Source organism: Panulirus ornatus, chromosome 46 (genome assembly GCF_036320965.1).
Source record: "Panulirus ornatus isolate Po-2019 chromosome 46, ASM3632096v1, whole genome shotgun sequence".
NCBI lineage: Eukaryota > Metazoa > Arthropoda > Malacostraca > Decapoda > Palinuridae > Panulirus > Panulirus ornatus.
The window spans coordinates 35,481,486-35,499,231 of NC_092269.1; the positions used below are offsets into that span (position 1 = coordinate 35,481,486).

Consider the following 17,746-nt stretch of genomic DNA (forward strand, 5'->3'; position numbering starts at 1 on the left):
GGCTACTTCGGCTTGGAGGCTGATGTCAAGGGAGTCCAGTTCGGGAAGACTTCGAGTAATTCAAAGCGGGACTCCCGTGTTTGACGGGCGGGCTCGAGCGCGGGGGGAGGAGTCGTGAAGAATATCTAGCAACCTTCGTCTTAGCGTGAGGAGGACGCTTCTCATGTTTGCATCCGCATAGCTGGCGTCGGTCAGTGGATCCAAATCAGTCGATGTTGCGAATCAGATATCTAGAATATACTCCTTTTCTTTCCCACCCTCATATATGAACTTTCAAGGACTAGTTTTCATCTTGCTTTAAGCTTGATTCTCAAGGGTTAGATATTTAAGGAGTGCTTCTGATTATGTTGTCAGCAATTATAAACTATATCTCGTAGGAGAAAGACATCACCACTTACTATAAAGATAAAAACGCCACTTCCCGTCAAGTGGTGGTGTGGGGTCGGGTGCGTGAACCGAGATGCTGCGATATATTCATCCACCTCCTTAGCTAGACATTAGGCTATGGCGATTAGTGTGGATGAACGGATTTGTCTCCTTAGGGGAACGCAGTCAAGGGCGTCCCTCCTCAAGGGGCGAGTTTGGTCTGGCGCGGGCCGCCATCCCAGCCGAGATCGTCGACCGCTGCTGCAGTTTCCTGAGGCTGCGGGTGTCAACATACCGTCTCTCTCTCTCTCTCTCTCTCTCTCTCTCTCTCTCTCTCTCTCTCTCTCTCTCTCTCTCTCTGTAGAGATAACACGGGCGTGTCTGGTCGTGTGGTATATTGTATTATTGATGGTAAGTGGTGTAAGTATGTGGGCGGGGCATTGTGAGGGGTTTGGTAGAGGAGTTCGGCGGCTCTGTGTGTGTGTGCGTGTGTGTGAGTGTGTGTCGCAGGGACATGAGAGTGTTGACACAGCATGTCAGTGAACTGTTTCTCAAGGAGTGTCGTAAGACCGATAGGTAGTGGCCTTCCTTTCGCTTGTAGCTTGTAGAAGATCGGGAGGAATGCATGTATGCAGGAGGAGCCCGCAAGCAGGGGAAGTAGGAGGGAGGGGAGTGTGTGTGTACTGAAGGGGAGGGTGAATGTGGGATGGAGGAGGGAAGCCGAGCGTGTCGGAGGGACGGAGGCTAGAGAGGGAGGGTGTGCGTCCACCCCATCCCACCCTCACCACTTGCTAATGCGGGCACGGAGGGGGAGGGATGGGGGAGCGAGAAGGATTTTAGGTGGGGGAAGAGAGGGAGGGAGAGGTAGGTATGGCCCAGGCGTCGCCACGTAAACCTTGAGTTTTTGTTAATGAATCGAGAGAGAGAGAGAGAGAGAGAGAGAGAGAGAGAGAGAGAGAGAGAGAGAGAGAGAGAGAGAGTCGTGCTGCGTGGCTTGGCACACTGGGTAGCGGAGATGTTTACTTGCTACAACCCTTATCTCAGGCCTCTGGTCGAGAGCACTCATGGCATAATCATTGTGTATTGTGATTATCATGCAACTTGGTGGCTGTTTAAAGCCGTAATTGTGATAATTCGGTGAGGGAGTATCGTTGCTCGCACTTGCACCCGCCGACGCCATGCTCCAGTCTGCCTCGGGTGTTCGGCGGTGAGGCTGTCGTACGCGCAGGCCGGAGTTATCGTGCTCGCGCGCTGATGATTGGGGGAGGATCGCGCTCCTCGTGCTTGTGACAAGTTGCCATCCAACGCCAGTGATTGTCATCATTCACAGTCGCGAAGTTGTATGGTTAAGTGGCTATTTCCGCATCCAGTTCCTGTTTCCCATTGCTGTATTGAGGAAGTTATCATAAAAGTAGTAATTGAGGGCTTGAAGTGTAATTACGAGGGTAATATTATCTTATTTGAGTACTTTATATAAGTTACAGTACATCAAGTATTATCGTACAGGAGTATTTAAGTTACTGTATATAAGGAGTATCGAACTGGGGTTCTTAACTAACATACGAGGAATTATTCAACTGGGACACCTAACTTACTATGCACAGGGAATTATCATATTGGGTTACGTAAGTTAATGTACATAGAATTATACTAGGGTGCTTAATGTACTTTACATCAAGGAATTATCTTACGGCGGTATATACCTAAGTTACTGTGCGCAAGGCATTCTCATGCAGACGTATATACCTATGTTACTATGCTCATGGAATTATTGCACTGGAGGATATACCTGAGTTACTATATACAGGGAATAATAACACGCTGGAAAGGGCAAGTGATGCCGTGTGTGTGTGTGTGTGTGTGTGTGTGTGTGTGTGTGTGTAGGTAACGTGTTAGGCTAGATGATCAGAGCTGAAGGATCGGAATCTCTGTCACTGGCGGAGTGGAGTGGCGTAATCGGGTGAGAGGATCAGTGTTAGTGGGTAAGTGTGGGCGGTAATGAGTCCACTGAGTGATGGGAGAAGATAGTGGTGTCGCGGCTTCTAAGAGGAATGTAGTTAAGGAGGCTTTCTGGTTGTTTAGTTGCAGCGTCTTGCGTGGCGTCTCCATGGCAACGCCCGCCGGACGTATTTACGTGTCGCATACGTTTTAGTGGCAGTTGTGTGAACAGGAGAGAGAGAGAGAGAGAGAGAGAGAGAGAGAGAGAGAGAGAGAGAGAGAGAGAGAGTCATGGCAGCGTATGCACCAGGTTGCTATGCCTGTCGTGTTGGGGGGAGGGCTGTGCCAGAGGCGGCCTCTTGTCCAGCTGGGAGAGGGGTGTAGGTATGAATAAATCGGAAGCACACTGGCTGGGGTCCGCCTCGCCTCCCAGCCTTTCCCTTCCCCCAGGGTGTGAGCCCAACTAGGCGCTTGTGAGCACCAAGAGAGGCTCCCTGATGATCCCGGGGAGGGTGCTTTGAGGTGTAACTTGACACGTGTCGTCGTAAAGAGCATCTGTGTCGCAGGGAAGCGGGCGGCTGACTCCTACCACAGGGAGTGCTGGTTGAATGCTGCTGGGTCAGTGTGTCGTGTAGTGTCACAGCAGTGTCGTCCGGGGTGTCCTATCGTGTCATGGTGGGGGTCATTAGCATCGTAGGGTATGTATGTATCGTAGTGGCACTGCCACTTCGTCGTGGGGTGATGATGTCATTTTAAGTGGTTGTTGTGATGCCAGGAGCGACACCGTCTGTGTAATATGGTGTCAGGATGGCACTAGACCTGCCTTCCCTTATGATGCCAATGCAGTCTCCTCTCACTTTCCCCTCCCACACTCCTTGACCACCCACCCACCTATATTATGGAGTAAGTAAACGTTGCGTCAAATTGAAATGATACAAACTGCTTCCTGAATCTTTAACTTGAGGAAAATACCAAATGATACGCAGTTTCTTATTCTTGTTGTGTGGTTTGAACCACAGATGATGGAGTGAAATATCAGTGGTGATCCGTGTAGACCGTACGTATCATACCACTGTGGCTCTGTGAGAGAAAGACAAGTGCATTTCCATGTGGTGAGGGAGGTTGGGGAAACCTGGAGAGGACCAGACCTCATCCGGGCGACGCGGCAGGAAACCCGCACACATTCCTCCCGCTGGACATGCGCACCATGAGCGAGGGCCGGCCCAACCTCCGCGACCTTACCCGCCTCCTGGCCCAGGGGCGGCGCCAGGGCCCACAGGGGTCATCCCCAGGGGAAGGCTCTACCACTGGAGAGCCTCCCGTCCAAGGCGGGGATAGGCATGGACCCGAGGGGTCGCCTTCGTCAGCAGAAAGCCATGACGGACACACCTGTCACGTGAATAATTCCCCGTCACTAGGGGTTACGGGAGAACCCGCCCCAGGAACAGTTAGTCAGTCCACGGAGTCGAGTGGTGGGACCGGGAGCCCTAGAAGCAGAGCCTGTGCGAGTGGAAATTTGGCGGAGTTTGTGGAGGAGGTGGAGTTCCAGCACAACAGCCTGCTGGGGAAGATGCAGATGCTGAGGGAGGCTCTCGCCCGCCAGCTGCCACAAACAGGTAAAACTCTCCTCACTCTTGATCAGGTATTTTTTTTTTTTTCCACGCAGGTGATTATACCCCGGAGTTTCCTCTCTCTCTCTCTCTCTCTCTCTCTCTCTCTCTCTCTCTCTCTCTCTCTCTCTCTCTCTCTCTCTCTCTCTCTCTCTCTCTCTCCCCCCGAATCTGAGCTCCAGATTGAGCAGTCTGTGATGTTTTCCTTTAATTATGATGTTGTGTCTTTGGTGGCGTCCCAGAAATAGATATTTTGGTGTCATTTTCTTCACTGTAAGTAGTTTCCAGAGCTGGTGCTCTGTAATGCTGAGTATGTTGTTATAAGACCCATAAACTATATATATATATATATATATATATATATATATATATATATATATATATATATATATATATACATATATAATATAAGAGAGATCCAGAGTCCAGGAAGACAGCCATATTTTTCTTCGCTGGAGCTCTCTCACTTGCCACCACTTGGTGAACGTTTCCAGCCAACAGGGTCGCCTCAGTCCCTTCCATCAGATATAATGTTACGCCTCCGAACCCCCTTAAGCCCGTCAGGACTGAGGATACAGTTTTGCCGTTACATGTACGATTGTCCAGCATGTCTGGTGTGTTCCGTGTCGGCTCAAGTATGAGTGACGTCTGAGAATCTTAGACGTTAGCTTGATAGGCTGCTTGTTAAAGGATGTTGTGAGTGTGTTGAGGTCACTGTGAGGGTGCTCTGGAGGTTGTAAGTGTGTTGAGGTCACTGTGAGGATGTTCTGGAGGTTGTGAGTGTGTTGAGGTCACTGTGAGGGTGTTCTGGAGGTTGTGAGTGTGTTGAGGTCACTGTGAGGGTGTTCTGGAGGTTGTGAGTGTGTTGAGGTCACTGTGAGGGTGTGCTGGAGGTTGTGTGTTGAGGTCACTGTGAGGGTGTTCTGGAGGTTGTGAGTGTGTTGAGGTCACTGTGAGGGTGTGCTGGAGGTTGTGAGTGTGTTGAGGTCACTGTGAGGGTGTTCTGGAGGTTGTGAGTGTGTTGAGGTCACTGTGAGGATGTTCTGGAGGTTGTGAGTGTGTTGAGGTCACTGTGAGGATGTTCTGGAGGTTGTGAGTGTGTTGAGGTCACTGTGAGGATGTTCTGGAGGTTGTGAGTGTGTTGAGGTCACTGTGAGGATGTTCTGGAGGTTGTGAGTGTGTTGAGGTCACTGTGAGGGTGTTCTGGAGGTTGTGAGTGTGTTGCGACCACTGTGAGGATGTTCTGGAGGTTGTGAGTGTGTTGAGGACACTGTTAGAATGTTGTGGGTGTGTTAAGGCAACGGTGAGGATGCTGTGGAGACTGTGAGGGGTAGAGGATGAGGCCAATTTGAGAATGTGTGGAAGTATGAGGTCATTGTGAGGGTATTGTGGAGATTTTGAGGTCACTTTGGCCGTGTTGTGAGTGAGGGTCACGAGAAGGATGTTGTGGCGGTTATGAGGCCAGTGTGAGGTGGTTGTGGAGGTTATGTGAGGGTGTTGTGGAGGTTGTGAGGCTAGTGTGTGGGTATTGTGGAGGTTCTGAGGCCATTGTGAAAGTGTTATGGAAGTCCAAAGGCCATTGTAATGGTGTTTTGGAGGTTGTAGGACGTGGTATGGGTCCACGCAGATCGAACTGTGGGGTATTAAGGATTTACAGGATGTACTGAGTTTATTATTCTCAGAGATCTAAATTCGTTCACGGATTAACGTGTTTTATCTCTTTCATTCTAATTTTCATATCTTCACCTATATTTACCTGTTGTCTTCCTTAGCTCTACCCATATTCATTCTTCTTAGTATACATAATGCGTTTCCCGGCAAGAATTTAGATAAATTTAACCACAGAGAATTAGATATGTTTACATTAACATTTGATAGATGAACAAGTTTATCCAGAACAGTATGTATACCGTGACAAATTTACATTTGTTTATGATTAAGATGATGTATTTACATAGGCACGTTTACATTTTCTTCGTAAACAAATTTACTAGTGTTCACCCTCTCAGCCTAACTAGTTTTCTCTCATGTTAAGTAGTTTTCTCTCACAGATTTGCTAGTTTTCTCGCTCGCAAATTTACCACTGTTCTTCCTTACCAATTTGCCTGTGTTCACCACCATCTTTGCCACAGTTAGTCCTGACATACTGGAGCAGTGTTCTCTTGTGGGTCAGTGGTAAGAAACCCGCGTCAAGACCCTCAGGGTTTGAGTGCTGGCGGGCAAGGATGTGGGTGTGTTGTTAGGTAATGTTTATTTTTCGTTTTTGTTTTTTTTATGCTTTTAATTGTTTAACTTCACTGAACAGTTCTTCTTCTTCATTGTAATCAGCAGGAGCAGCAGTAGTAGTAGCAGGAGCAGCAGTAATATTAGCAGGAGAAGCAGTAGTAGTATAGTAGTAGTAGTAGTAGCAGTAGTAGTATTAGAAGTAGGAGTATAACAAAGAAGTAAGCTGTCGTTGTTACACATTCGTAGTACAGTTACGTCCGCATGTGAATGTGATTGTGTGAGTTACAGGTGGGAACATGAGCGTGGAGCTGTGAGGTAGCCATGATATACCCTGGCGTGACCCGTCCATAGGTTACTTACACCAACCTCGTATTGTCAGTAATTTCCTCAATATGTCTCCACCTGTCTGCCAGAATATACTTCGACATTTATGTTAGTCTGTTGTATCTTTATATTATTTATAGTCATTGTTTTTTTTCCGGTATATGTATATACAGCGCTGTTTGTATTTGTATTTTTTTTTTCTAAGTATCCTTGTCTGTATATGTGTAATTACTTTTGGTAATTACCTATTTGCTCTGTACGGAGAGGGAGTTTTTCGCTCGTGGGGCCCCATTTGGTGTGTGTGTGTGTGTGTGTGTGTGTAGGGCAGGGGTGTGGCTAGTGGTGGTAAGGGCGGTACTTCGACTGCTTGACCGTGATGATGGAGGTTAGTCTATGTTTACTTACACACAGACTTTTAAATAACATGTCATATGTGACATGTTATTTAAAGGTCTGTATGTAAGTAAACATAGACTAATCGTTGCTGTGACAGCGTAGGTAGGTGGAGGGCGCGTAGCAACGAGTAGGTAGGAGGCATGCGTCGAATATAGAGCAGGTTCCGTTATCGACATAGGAGAGTGACAGGTGGGGAGAAGCGATTCCTCGTCCCGTCAGTATCAGGAAAAAAAAAAAGGAGGGACAGTTTTAATGGCATTGGTATCACCACAGAGGAGGGTCAGGATACCAGTAAACACGAAACATATGATAGAGTATCCAAGTCCATTCAAGTACGGATTAAAGTCTGTTGGAATGTGTAGCCGGGTCATCTTGCGTGCTGACGTGACAGGGACCAAACTCCTCAGGTCTTAAGTGAACAGTGTAATAATCTAATCGCGTTAGGTCGCCTCACTAGCAGGTGGACTTAAACAGATGAATGAAGAACACGAGTATTCGTCTCCCTCGGGCTGGGCTGGGGTGGGGGCTAGGGGACTGGACCACTCCCATGGTGGGCTGGGCTGGGGAACTGGATCTCTACCGTGGTGGGCTGGGCTGGGGGACTGGACCACTACCGTGGTGGGCTGGGCTGGGGAACTGGACCACTACTGTAGTGGGCTGGGCTGGGGAACTGGACCACTACCGTAGTGGGCTGGGCTGGGGGCTGGGGAACTGGACCACTACCGTAGTGGGCTGGGCTGGGGGCTGGGGAACTGGACCACTACCGTGGTGGGCTGGGCTGGGGTACTGACCACTCCCGGGGTGGGCTGGGCTGACGGCTGGGGGACTGGACCACTACCGTGGTGGGCTGGGCTGGGGTACTGGACCTCTCCCGGGGTGGGCTAGGCTGACGGCTGGGGGACTGGAGCACTCCTGGGGTGGGCTTGGAGACTGGACCACTCCCATATAATTACCGCGTCATAAACTAAGATATATAATATTTTATGATGTTTTTACGATACGAAAGAAAAACGGGGGGAAAAAAAAAACCTTGGCGATGTTTTTTCCTGTGGTGGTCGACTCTCATCTTCACAAGTCCCTCCTTCAGACAGATTCCTGTGGATTATTTACTCCTTGATAATTCTCACATCCAGGCCTTATTTTGCTGTGTCGCGTCCTCGTTGCTTCACATTAACTCAAGGGTGAGTTGAATCAACCCTGTATCAGACCAAGTTTGGAATTTTATCTAGGTCCCCTTGTACGCTAAGGCAGTCTCTACTTTGCGCTTTACTTCCTTCATGACCTTGGCATCATCAACCACCATGTACAGGTAAAAGAGCTCAGTCCTTCCGGCAAATCATCCACATACAACAGGAAGAACGGCCAGTGCCCTGGAACAGAGACCCCCTGCAGCACGCCACTGGTGACTTCAACTCACCTGAAGAGGGTCCTCTGTACAGGAACCCTTTGTTCCCTCCCACCAAGGTGGTTGAGGTAATCTGGCCTTCGAAGGAGGTTCCCCCTTCCAGACCCAGCTTCTTCACTAGCCTCTTGTGTGGTATACATTATCAAATGTTTTGTTGGCACACCAGATGCATATTGAGTCCACCCTGCCTCATCTCTCCGTCTCGGACAGAGTTCACTGTCTCGAAGAGATATAAGAGGGTCGTTATACACGACCTCCTTTTCCCTGAGAACGTATTGTCTCTCACGTAAGTGATTTCTCCTCCTGCAGGAAGTCGTCATTTTACTTTCTGATTATCTTTTCCCACTAACGTACAGACCACTATCGTCATGGTCTGTAGATCAGCGCCTCTTCACGGTCTCCTGTCGTGAGACATACAGATGTGTGTGGGGGCGTGGATAGACATGTGTATGGGTATGTGGGAGGTGGATGAGGGGTTATGCAAGAGTTGAGTATGAGGGACGTGGGAGGATTCATAAGTGATGGGTTGACACTTCAACTCTCTCCCACAGTTGAGTAGTGCACACGCCCATATCTCCAGCCTTGACGCCGTCCTTATCCAGTAGGGAAGTACCCCATTGTCTTTGCATGAGAGGGACAAGAAATGTAAACATGTCTCGTATCAGGACTGGTAGTGTTCACATATTCCGCTCAAGTCTGATGGCGCTAGTTTTCTGAGAGGGGCAGTGGCAATGTTACCCTCAAACACGTCGGTACGGTTCTTGAACACGAGAGCCTTACGTCCCAAAGGGCATCATGTGTAAAGCCAGGCCATCGTACCCTAGGGGTCTTACGTTGCTACTTGCTCAGGGGTCCCGTCGTGCTCAAGGGTCGTAACATCTTGTTCAAGGGTCGTGCCGTAATGTTCAAGGGTCTTACCGTTGTGCATACGGGTTTAGACCTTAAATTATGTTTTCATGCAAAATTCATATAGTGTTATCCTCAAGCCGTGTATCGTTCTTGTTGTTATCGAGTCTTATAATTCCTACTGTACTGTGTATGTGTTCATCCATATTGTTTTAGGTTTTGACGTTGAGAAAACTGACGACAACTGAGATTTAACGTCCATTCGAAGTGATGGTACGGTTGCGACGTCCACACCAAGTGATGGTACAGTTGCGACGTCCGTACCAAGTGATGGTACAGTTTCGACGTCCGTACCAAGTGATGGTACAGTTGCGACGTCCAAACCAAGTGATGGTACAGTTGCGACGTCCGTACCAAGTGATGGTACAGTTGCAACGTCCATACCAAGTGATGGTACAGTTGCGACGTCCATACCAAGTGATGGTACAGTTGCAACGTCCACACCAAGTGATGGTACAGTTGCGACGTCCATACCAAGTGATGGTACAGTTGCGATGTCCACACCAAGTGATGGTACAGTTGCGACGTCCATACCAAGTGATAGTACAGTTGCGACGTCCATACCAAGTGATGGTACAGTTGCGACGTCCGTACCAAGTGATGGTACAATTGCCTCTCTCTCTCTCTCTCTCTCTCTCTCTCTCTCTCTCTCTCTCTCTGGGCATCTTTGACAATCTGTACCAAACTTCTTCCCGTTTACTAAAGCTCAAAGCACACCCGCCACCCTTCTACCCTGCACAGTACAGACCTACGTGCAGATTCTCTATTTCCTCCACTCTCCTTATTTCCGAAATTTGAACTCATGACCAGCACGAAATTTTGCCAGAAAATTACAAGAATGGTAATTGGACGTGTTACGTGCCGTAGTCTGCTGCAGTGTGTATATTGAGTTCGGTTAGACGAAGGCTTGGGTCGGTTAGGTTAGCTAGACTAGGTTACACCTGTGTCCTCATGTTATCATCCCTTTGCAAATCGTGGTTGGAAGGTTTCAGAAAAGCTGCGTAGGATACCTCCTCTGGGCGCCTGTCCTCCACTTACCGTCAGCGCGCTCGTTCGCTCGAGCATTCCCCGGTGCTTAGGATGCTTATGTTGCCATCCTCTCGCAGCACAGGCCGGGCCTGGTCCTCTTCCAATCAGCACGGAAGTGCGTTTGTTGTCGAGGAATCAAGGCAGAGCGGTCACGGGCGGCGGTGTTTACCGTGTAGCGCTGGGGGAGGCGGCCCACCTCCGTCCCCCCTAGCCTAGCTGACAAGATCACGTGGTGTCGGCACTGCCTGCCGAGTGGCGTGGGTAGGGCCGGTTGGGTGGCGTGGGTAGGGCCAGTTGAATGGCGTGGGTAGGGCCAGTTGGGTGGCGTGGTTAGGGCCTGCTGGGTGGCGTGGTTAGGGCCTGCCGAGTGGCATGGGTAGGGCCAGTTGAATGGCGTGGGTAGGGCCAGTTGGGTGGCGTGGTTAGGGCCAGTTGGGTGGCGTGGTTAGGGCCAGTTGAATGGCGTGGGTAGGGCCTGCCGAGTGGCATGGGTAGGGCCAGTTGAATGGCTTGGATAGGGCCAGTTGAATGGCGTGGGTAGGGCCTGTTGGGTGACGTGGGTAGGGCTTGCTGGGTGGCGTGGGTTGGTTCCCTTGGTTGAAGTGACGATGTGTGTATGGCCTGCTGTGTGGCGTGGGTAGGGCCGGCTAGATTGCGTGACTACAGCTTGCAGAGTGGCGTGGTTATGGCCTGCTGAGTGGCGTGGGCACAGCTTCCTCTCTGGCTTGAGTATTAGCCCGCTGGGTGGCGTGGGCACGGCCTGCTGGGTGGCGTTGAGGTAAGGCGTGGCGGGTGGCTGGCGTGCGTGGTGAAGACTGTTATCAACGGCCCGGGGAGGGCAGGTCAGCCGTGTAGAATCTGGACTCTTACTTAGCTGATAAGATTCAGAGATTACCCCGTGTGCCAGTTATCATGTGTGTCCGCCATTATCTCTCTGATTTACGTGCATCAACAATGTCTCTATATACCTGTGTGTGTGTGTGTGTGTGTGTGATAGAGGTAGAGTGTGTGTGGAGTGCGTACGTGCCTGAATTGTGTGGGGAGATTTTTTTACGCCCCCTGTAACCACACAGTCATCGCCAACGCACTTTGTGGAGATCGTACGAAATAAAATTGCTACCACATTGTATCATCCGTCGTAGCCATTACCAGTGAGTGGGGGGTTTCTCCCCCATTAACTACTCCCGGTGCTTGAAATTAACTATTTTGTTAGAGAGAAGGAAGCAAATACACAATACTCGAAATTAACTATTGTTATAGAGAAGGAAGCAAATACACAACACTCACAGAAAAAAAATTACCACAAACTATTTTTTCAAGTATTCTGGATAATGTTTCCTATCTTATTGAATATTTTGTTTCTCTTTGCTCAGCTGTTTTTTTAATGCTCACGATTTCCTTCTTAAGGCAATGTTTCCGGCCGTGAATCTTCTCTTGTACTGTTTTGCAGTTTTCTTTGATTTCTGGGCATCGTTAACTCAAGAAAATGTAAAAGGGTTGTTATCGAGTCTTCCCATACTCATCTGTTCATCCTGTGTGTGCAATTAGGAGACTTATCTCTTCTTTCCCCCGTAATTATGATGCGCTATTCTCTTCTCGCTCCGCTGGACCTTCTCTATTAGTTTTAAATGAGGAGACTGTATTGCTGGTGTATATTATTTGGATCGAACTCAGCGATGTGTTAATCTTTCGGGCTGTTCGTTGTATTGATTACCTTTACCGAGCTCTTATACTATACAAGTTTTGCCCTACGTCATTTTTTAACGGGTTTCTTGCCTATTTTATTCTTTCGTCCTCTGGTTGCTGTGTCCCTACATATCTCGAAGAACTGTTCCCCTTCATTGTCATCAATTTCTTTCAGAAGCATAAGCTTGTGATCAGGTCAACCCCCCATTCGTCTCTCTTTCAAGGAGGCGAAATTCAAGGCATCTGACCTTTCCCTGTTAACTCAGCTTTCTTAACTCTGGTACCAGCTTTGTTAAGCCTTCCTCTGAACCTTCTCTATAAGTTCTTTGTGCCTTGCAAAGAACCTTCTTTTTGACGCGTTGACCAAACTTGAGAGGTATGATCCAGCTTTGGCCTTATGTAGGATAAGAACGATTTGCTAAATATTTTCTTATCCATATACTCGAAAGCTTTTCTGACTTTTGCCTGCAAACAATTTGTCTCCTTTACGTTTTTCTGGCGACAGGTGAAGGACGATGTCGTCTCCTAAGTCCTTCTCACAGACAGAATCCTGAAGCAGTGTGTGGTGTGTGTAATCAGTAAGTAGATAGATTAATAACAGTTTATTGGACTTAGGTAGGCAGCCAGTCGGCTGAAAATAGACAGTGGAGGTATGACAAATATCACAGAATTGAGAGATCATGATGGTTCCTAATCATGAAAGAGCTTAAGATTAGGGTGAGCTGGTTGTGTGTGTGTGTGTGTGTGTGTGTGTGTGTGTGTGTGTGTGTGTGTGTGTGTGTGTGTGTGTGTGTGTCTGTGTGGTGATGACCGGAGCCAGGCAGCCAACAAGGAGCCTCTGTATACCGTACTGGTAAACGAAGAGAGGGGGGTGTCTCAGGTCCACCACCAACACAACACAACACATGACCACTACCACCATTACTACCACCACCACTACCACAGGAACCTCCGCCACCACCGGACTTTACCACAAATGCCGTCATCAATACCCCCGTAACATCACCTCCACCCCCAGACGCCATCCCCACCACCATCCACCAGGCCTGTCTCATCCTCCTTCAACATCCTTAGCTCCACACCCACATCCTCCCCATCCACCGTCCTCCCCATCCAGGTCTTGTCACCACCGCCTCCCCTTCCCACCGCCAGTTCCTTCCATGTCGTTTCCCGTGTCCTTGACCTTTGTCCCTCCCAGGACTCCCCAACGTAAGTATCTCACCCCCCCGTCACTCTCCCCATCTCAAACTCCCATCTATCCTAGTCCTCTGCCCTTCCCCAGCCTTTTCCTCTGCCCCTCCACCTCAACGTCGTGACAACCACGTCAACAGTTACCAAGCAGGTCACGACCACAACAACAGGTACGCCACATCAAGAGGCGTATCCGCGTCAACCACTCCCACATCCAACAGACGAACACAACAGCCAGACTAACGATTACTATTCCCACATCAGCCACGGGCTACAGTCAGCACCCTCACAGCAGTTAGTCGTGCACCAGCCACTCACATGACAGCCGCTCACACCCACGGCACGCACGCCCACGCCCTCACTAGGGCACACAATGTAGGGGCTTGGACAGCGTTGCCTACGGCCGGCTGGCTCGTCACCTGAGGCACCTGAACTGCTGGTCTCCGGCTCAGCCCAGGACATATGGCTCCTCACCATCCTCTCCCTCTATGTCCCGGCCTCTCTCTCCACCCTACGACACTCTCTCTCCTCTCTCTCTCTCTCTCTCTCTCTCTCTCTCTCTCTCTCTCTCTCTCTCTCTCTCTCTCTCTCTCTCTCTCTCTCACACACACACACAACAACAACTGCTCTCCTCCCCTTTAGCCTTCCCACTGGCTACCGTCCCTCCTCCTTTACGGCACACCCACACACCCCCCTTGATCCCTCCGTCGTCTCCTCCTCCACGTTCAGACCGTCACTGTCTTAACCATTCCTGCGTCGCATCCGTCCAAGACTTGTCGCATCAACTGGTGGGGCGACGTCATAGGCTTTCCCCAAGGGGACACGTCCCCCGCTGCAGGGTCATATGGTTAGCTGGTCCCCAGGATCAGAGGTGGTGGTGATGCCCCAGGTGGGCGTAGTTAGACCCCGTGGGGGTCGGCGGCATCAGCTTGTGGGATTTGTGCTACGAGAACACAAGTGGGTTGTGTTAGCCGAGGGGAGGCCCGTAGCCTCTGTTGGAGGAGGAGGGAAAGGAAATCCTTAGGTTAATTTGCATAGTGTGACGAAATTGGCAGGAAGAGAGCTACACACACACACACACACACACACACACACACACCGGACCTGAGATCACCCTCTCGCGCGTGACTCTTAACTCAGCCAGTTGCGTGTCGTCCATGCAGTGCCCTTCCCCTGCCTCGAGGGTCGTCTCCAGAGACAAGCTAACCTCATGGCTGGCTTGATCGTGCGCGAGAATCGTTTGAGAGGCGCGGGCGTAGTAGTGAAGGAGGTCTTGTGTTCAGGTCAGAACTGGTGTGGTCGAATGGTATTTTTTGTCACTTTTTTTTTTTTTGCGCGCCTTGTATTATTGACTGTTGATGACTGCAGCTGATAACCCGAGTTACGTAGTGTTGTGTACACTTGAGATGTGCATGGTATCCTATGGGTGTGGGAGGTAAGGGAGACATCTGCTGTACCTGGGGGGGACATCTTGTGGATGTGGGAAATGAGGGGGACGTTTGCTTTATGGGGACCGCCCTGAAATGAGGGGAAACCTGCTGTGTGAGGTGGGCCATCATCCTGTGGGTGTGAGAATGAGGGGAGCGTCTGTTGTATAAGGGCCATGTAGTGGATGAAGGGGAACCGCTGCTGTGCAGGGGGACGTCCCATGGATGAGGGGAATTTCAGCTGTATTGGGAACCGTCATGTGGATGAGGGGAACCTCTCCTGTACAGGGGGACGTCATGTGGATGAAAGGAACCTCTGCTATGCGGAGGTTGTCATGTGGACCGTCTTGTAGGTGTGGGGTGCACGGGGTTGTAGGGGTTCATCCGTCCGTCAGCCTTATCATGTCAAGGGTGTGGACTATCTCCCTCCCCACGTCTCCTCTCCACCATACCCGCATTACTTACCTCTATATCCGTTGCTCTTCTACGCCTTGCCTGCCTCTCGTCCCTTCCCTTGTCTCTCACAAACAGTCCACTGTCACCTCTTCCTCCTGGTTCCTTCCTCACAGTTGTCCCTCTCTCTCTCACTCTACCTCCCACCCCAGTTACACACCCGACCCCGCCCACATTGCTTGCCATCTTTTATGCCTTTCTCTCCTCTAGCGTCCACCGTCCCTCCTCTAATTCCCCTCCTCGCTTGTCGTACCCTTCCCAATCTTGCTCCTCGGCTGAATTATTCCCCCTCCTCACTCACCTCTCTCTTTGTCCATACCCTTGCCTCCCCTTGCCCTACTTAGCTTAGCTTACTTCAAGTCTCTTTTCCCTCTTCCTCCTCCTCCTCCTCCTCCTCCTCCTCCTCCTCCTCCTCCTCCTCCTCCTCCTGTACCATTTCCTCACCTGTGCCTTCTTTCTCCCTTGTATCTCCTCCCTCTTGTGTCCCTCACCCTGATCACCTCTCCCCCTCCGTGCCTCATCTCCTCCTCCTCCTCCTCTCCCTCACCTCGCCCTCCTCCCTCTATTCCCCCTTCCCTCCCTCCAGGCCCCACTATCCCTCCCCTCCCCGTTCCCCGGCAGAGCCCGGCGGTGGCCTGTGTGTCGGGTCAGTCATTCACAGGGCGGTGCTGGCGGCGGGTGAACTGGGCGGTTGTGAGGTGCGTGTGTCTTGTGTTGGTAGCCCCCGTCTCCTTCCCTAGTGCTGGTCTTGTCCCCCTGGCGCGCGAGGCCCTTGTTGCAGCCACCCACCGCCGCTCAAGGCCGGGGAACACACATGACAGTTTGTGCTGGCAAAAGTCTGTTGGTGGAAACAGTGAGCTACTGAGTCGCGACTTAAAACAGTAGAACATGGAGGAACAGCCTTGCATACCGTGTCCCACTAATTTTCTCCCTGTGGGCGGCAGTGGGGGCCTCTGGGCTGACGATACTTGATGATAACAAGGTTCACGAAGTCCGTCGTCTTGTGTAACCATGTCGAAGAAGAAGACCCTCTCGAGACGAGTTTGTGGTGAAATGCGAAAAGACGAAACAAATATGGTGTTAGCTTGTCATGAGGGCGGGAGTGCGTCCCTCTGCCCGCCTAACTGGGACGGAATTAGCGTCTTTTACGTCCATGAGTGTGTTGTGCATCTATGTTGCCCGAGGACCCACCAGTAACCCCGGGCGAAAACTGAAGATGAGGAAGCCAGATGAAATACCCCGACGGGGGTCACGGGGCTCCACTCTATCCTCTGCTCTATGGGAATAGCTGGACCATTCTCGTGCATCGCTGTTTACAGTGATGGCAATGTCGTGTTTGTGTGTGTAAAATTGATCCGAAAAAAAGAAAGAAGGAAGCAGCTCGTGTGCCACGATGGCGGGCGTGTGTGTGTGAAGACTGAGTGTTCGTTATGCTTGGATAGCACGAGTGTTCAGTGCACCCTCAAGTGTTGTGCGTCTGAGGTGAGGAGAAAAATCAAGAGATTCCTAAAGATATCAAAGGAGGAAGATGGAGGAGGTCGTCGACGACCCGGGAGACGTGATAAATGGTGTGACTTAACAGCTGGGACACATGTGGGTAGGCCTCGAGTTGTGCGAGAAATGGAGTGACAACAGTAAGACGAGCAAGCGAGTGGAGGGTACGAGGAAGAGGTGTTGTCACTGCCGTCGCTGGCGATGTTGTCATAGGCAGACGGTCAATTATGCTCATCAGCAAGGGACGCTGAGGTGTCTAGTGCTGCTGGGCTTGACGTCATTAATGTGTATGAAGGATCAAGATGAAATATTTCATCACTGAGTTGTTTTGGCGGGAATATGATGTCCTTCGGGGCTCTGGAGCTTGCTTGATGATGATTGTGTGTGTGTGTGTGTGTGTGTGTGTGTGTGTGTGTGTGTGTGTGTGTGTTGTACACCCACGATTGTGTACTCTTCAAAGCCACGGGTTTGTCTTTGCACACTCGAAACATATCATTCTCAAAGACGTCTTGTCTTTTGGAGTTCAATTCACACGAATGATGAAAACCAGTCGACATTGGGTTGATGGGATTTGACTGACGCAACTTGATAGAGAAAGGAAGGTTTGGTAGGATATCACACAGCCTTTCCAGAGTAAATTTGAACCATTAATGTTGAAGCAGCTCTTTTGTTTACATAATCCCATTCTGACTGTAAGGGCGTGACGTACATTACTGAGTGTGAACGAATGTGGCCTTTGTTGTCTTTTCCTAGCGCTACCTCGCGCGCATGCTTGGGGGAGGGGGTTGTCATTTCATGTGTGGCGGGGTGGCGACGGGAATGAATAAAGGCAGACAGTATGAATCATGTACATGTGTATATATGTATATGTCTGCGTGAGTATATATATGTATCTTTGAGATGTATAGGTATGCATATTTGCGTGTGTGGACGTGTATGTATATACATGTGTATGTGGGTGGGTTGGGCTATTCTTTCGTCTGTTTCCTTGCGCTACCTCGCTAACGCGGGAGACAGCGACAAAGTAAAATGATAATGTATATATATATATATATATATATATATATATATATATATATATATATATATATATATATATATATATATATATGGACAACAGATAAAGGATCTTATTGTTTCAGTCCAAAGACATTCAGGTGAGCTTATGTAGGATATCATAGTGGAGAATACAACAGGCAATTTGCATGACCCCACGGTAACTGCACGTGTGTGTTATACAGCACAGGTTGACTCAATCTCTCTCCATATACATAAATGGATCATCAAATCGTATA

The 17,746-nt window shown here is 49.8% G+C and overlaps 1 protein-coding gene across 15 annotated transcripts in view; it reads left to right on the forward strand.

Moving 5' to 3' along the window:
* The window catches only part of LOC139763229 (dystrophin-like), a 304,285-nt gene that overhangs the window by 137,054 nt on the left and 149,485 nt on the right, over positions 1-17,746 (forward strand). For 3 of the 15 annotated variants that reach the window (XM_071689091.1, XM_071689093.1, XM_071689092.1), the window contains exon 1: positions 3,300-3,920. The exons of 7 other annotated variants lie outside the window; for them this stretch is intronic. In XM_071689091.1, coding sequence (XP_071545192.1) covers positions 3,503-3,920 — 418 coding nt within the window. In that variant the 5' untranslated portion in view covers positions 3,300-3,502. Of the gene's footprint in view, positions 1-3,299; positions 3,921-15,598; positions 15,656-17,746 lie in introns of those variants that run through there. 5 more of the 15 variants (XM_071689101.1, XM_071689102.1, XM_071689104.1 and 2 more) reach the window with 5 other exon arrangements.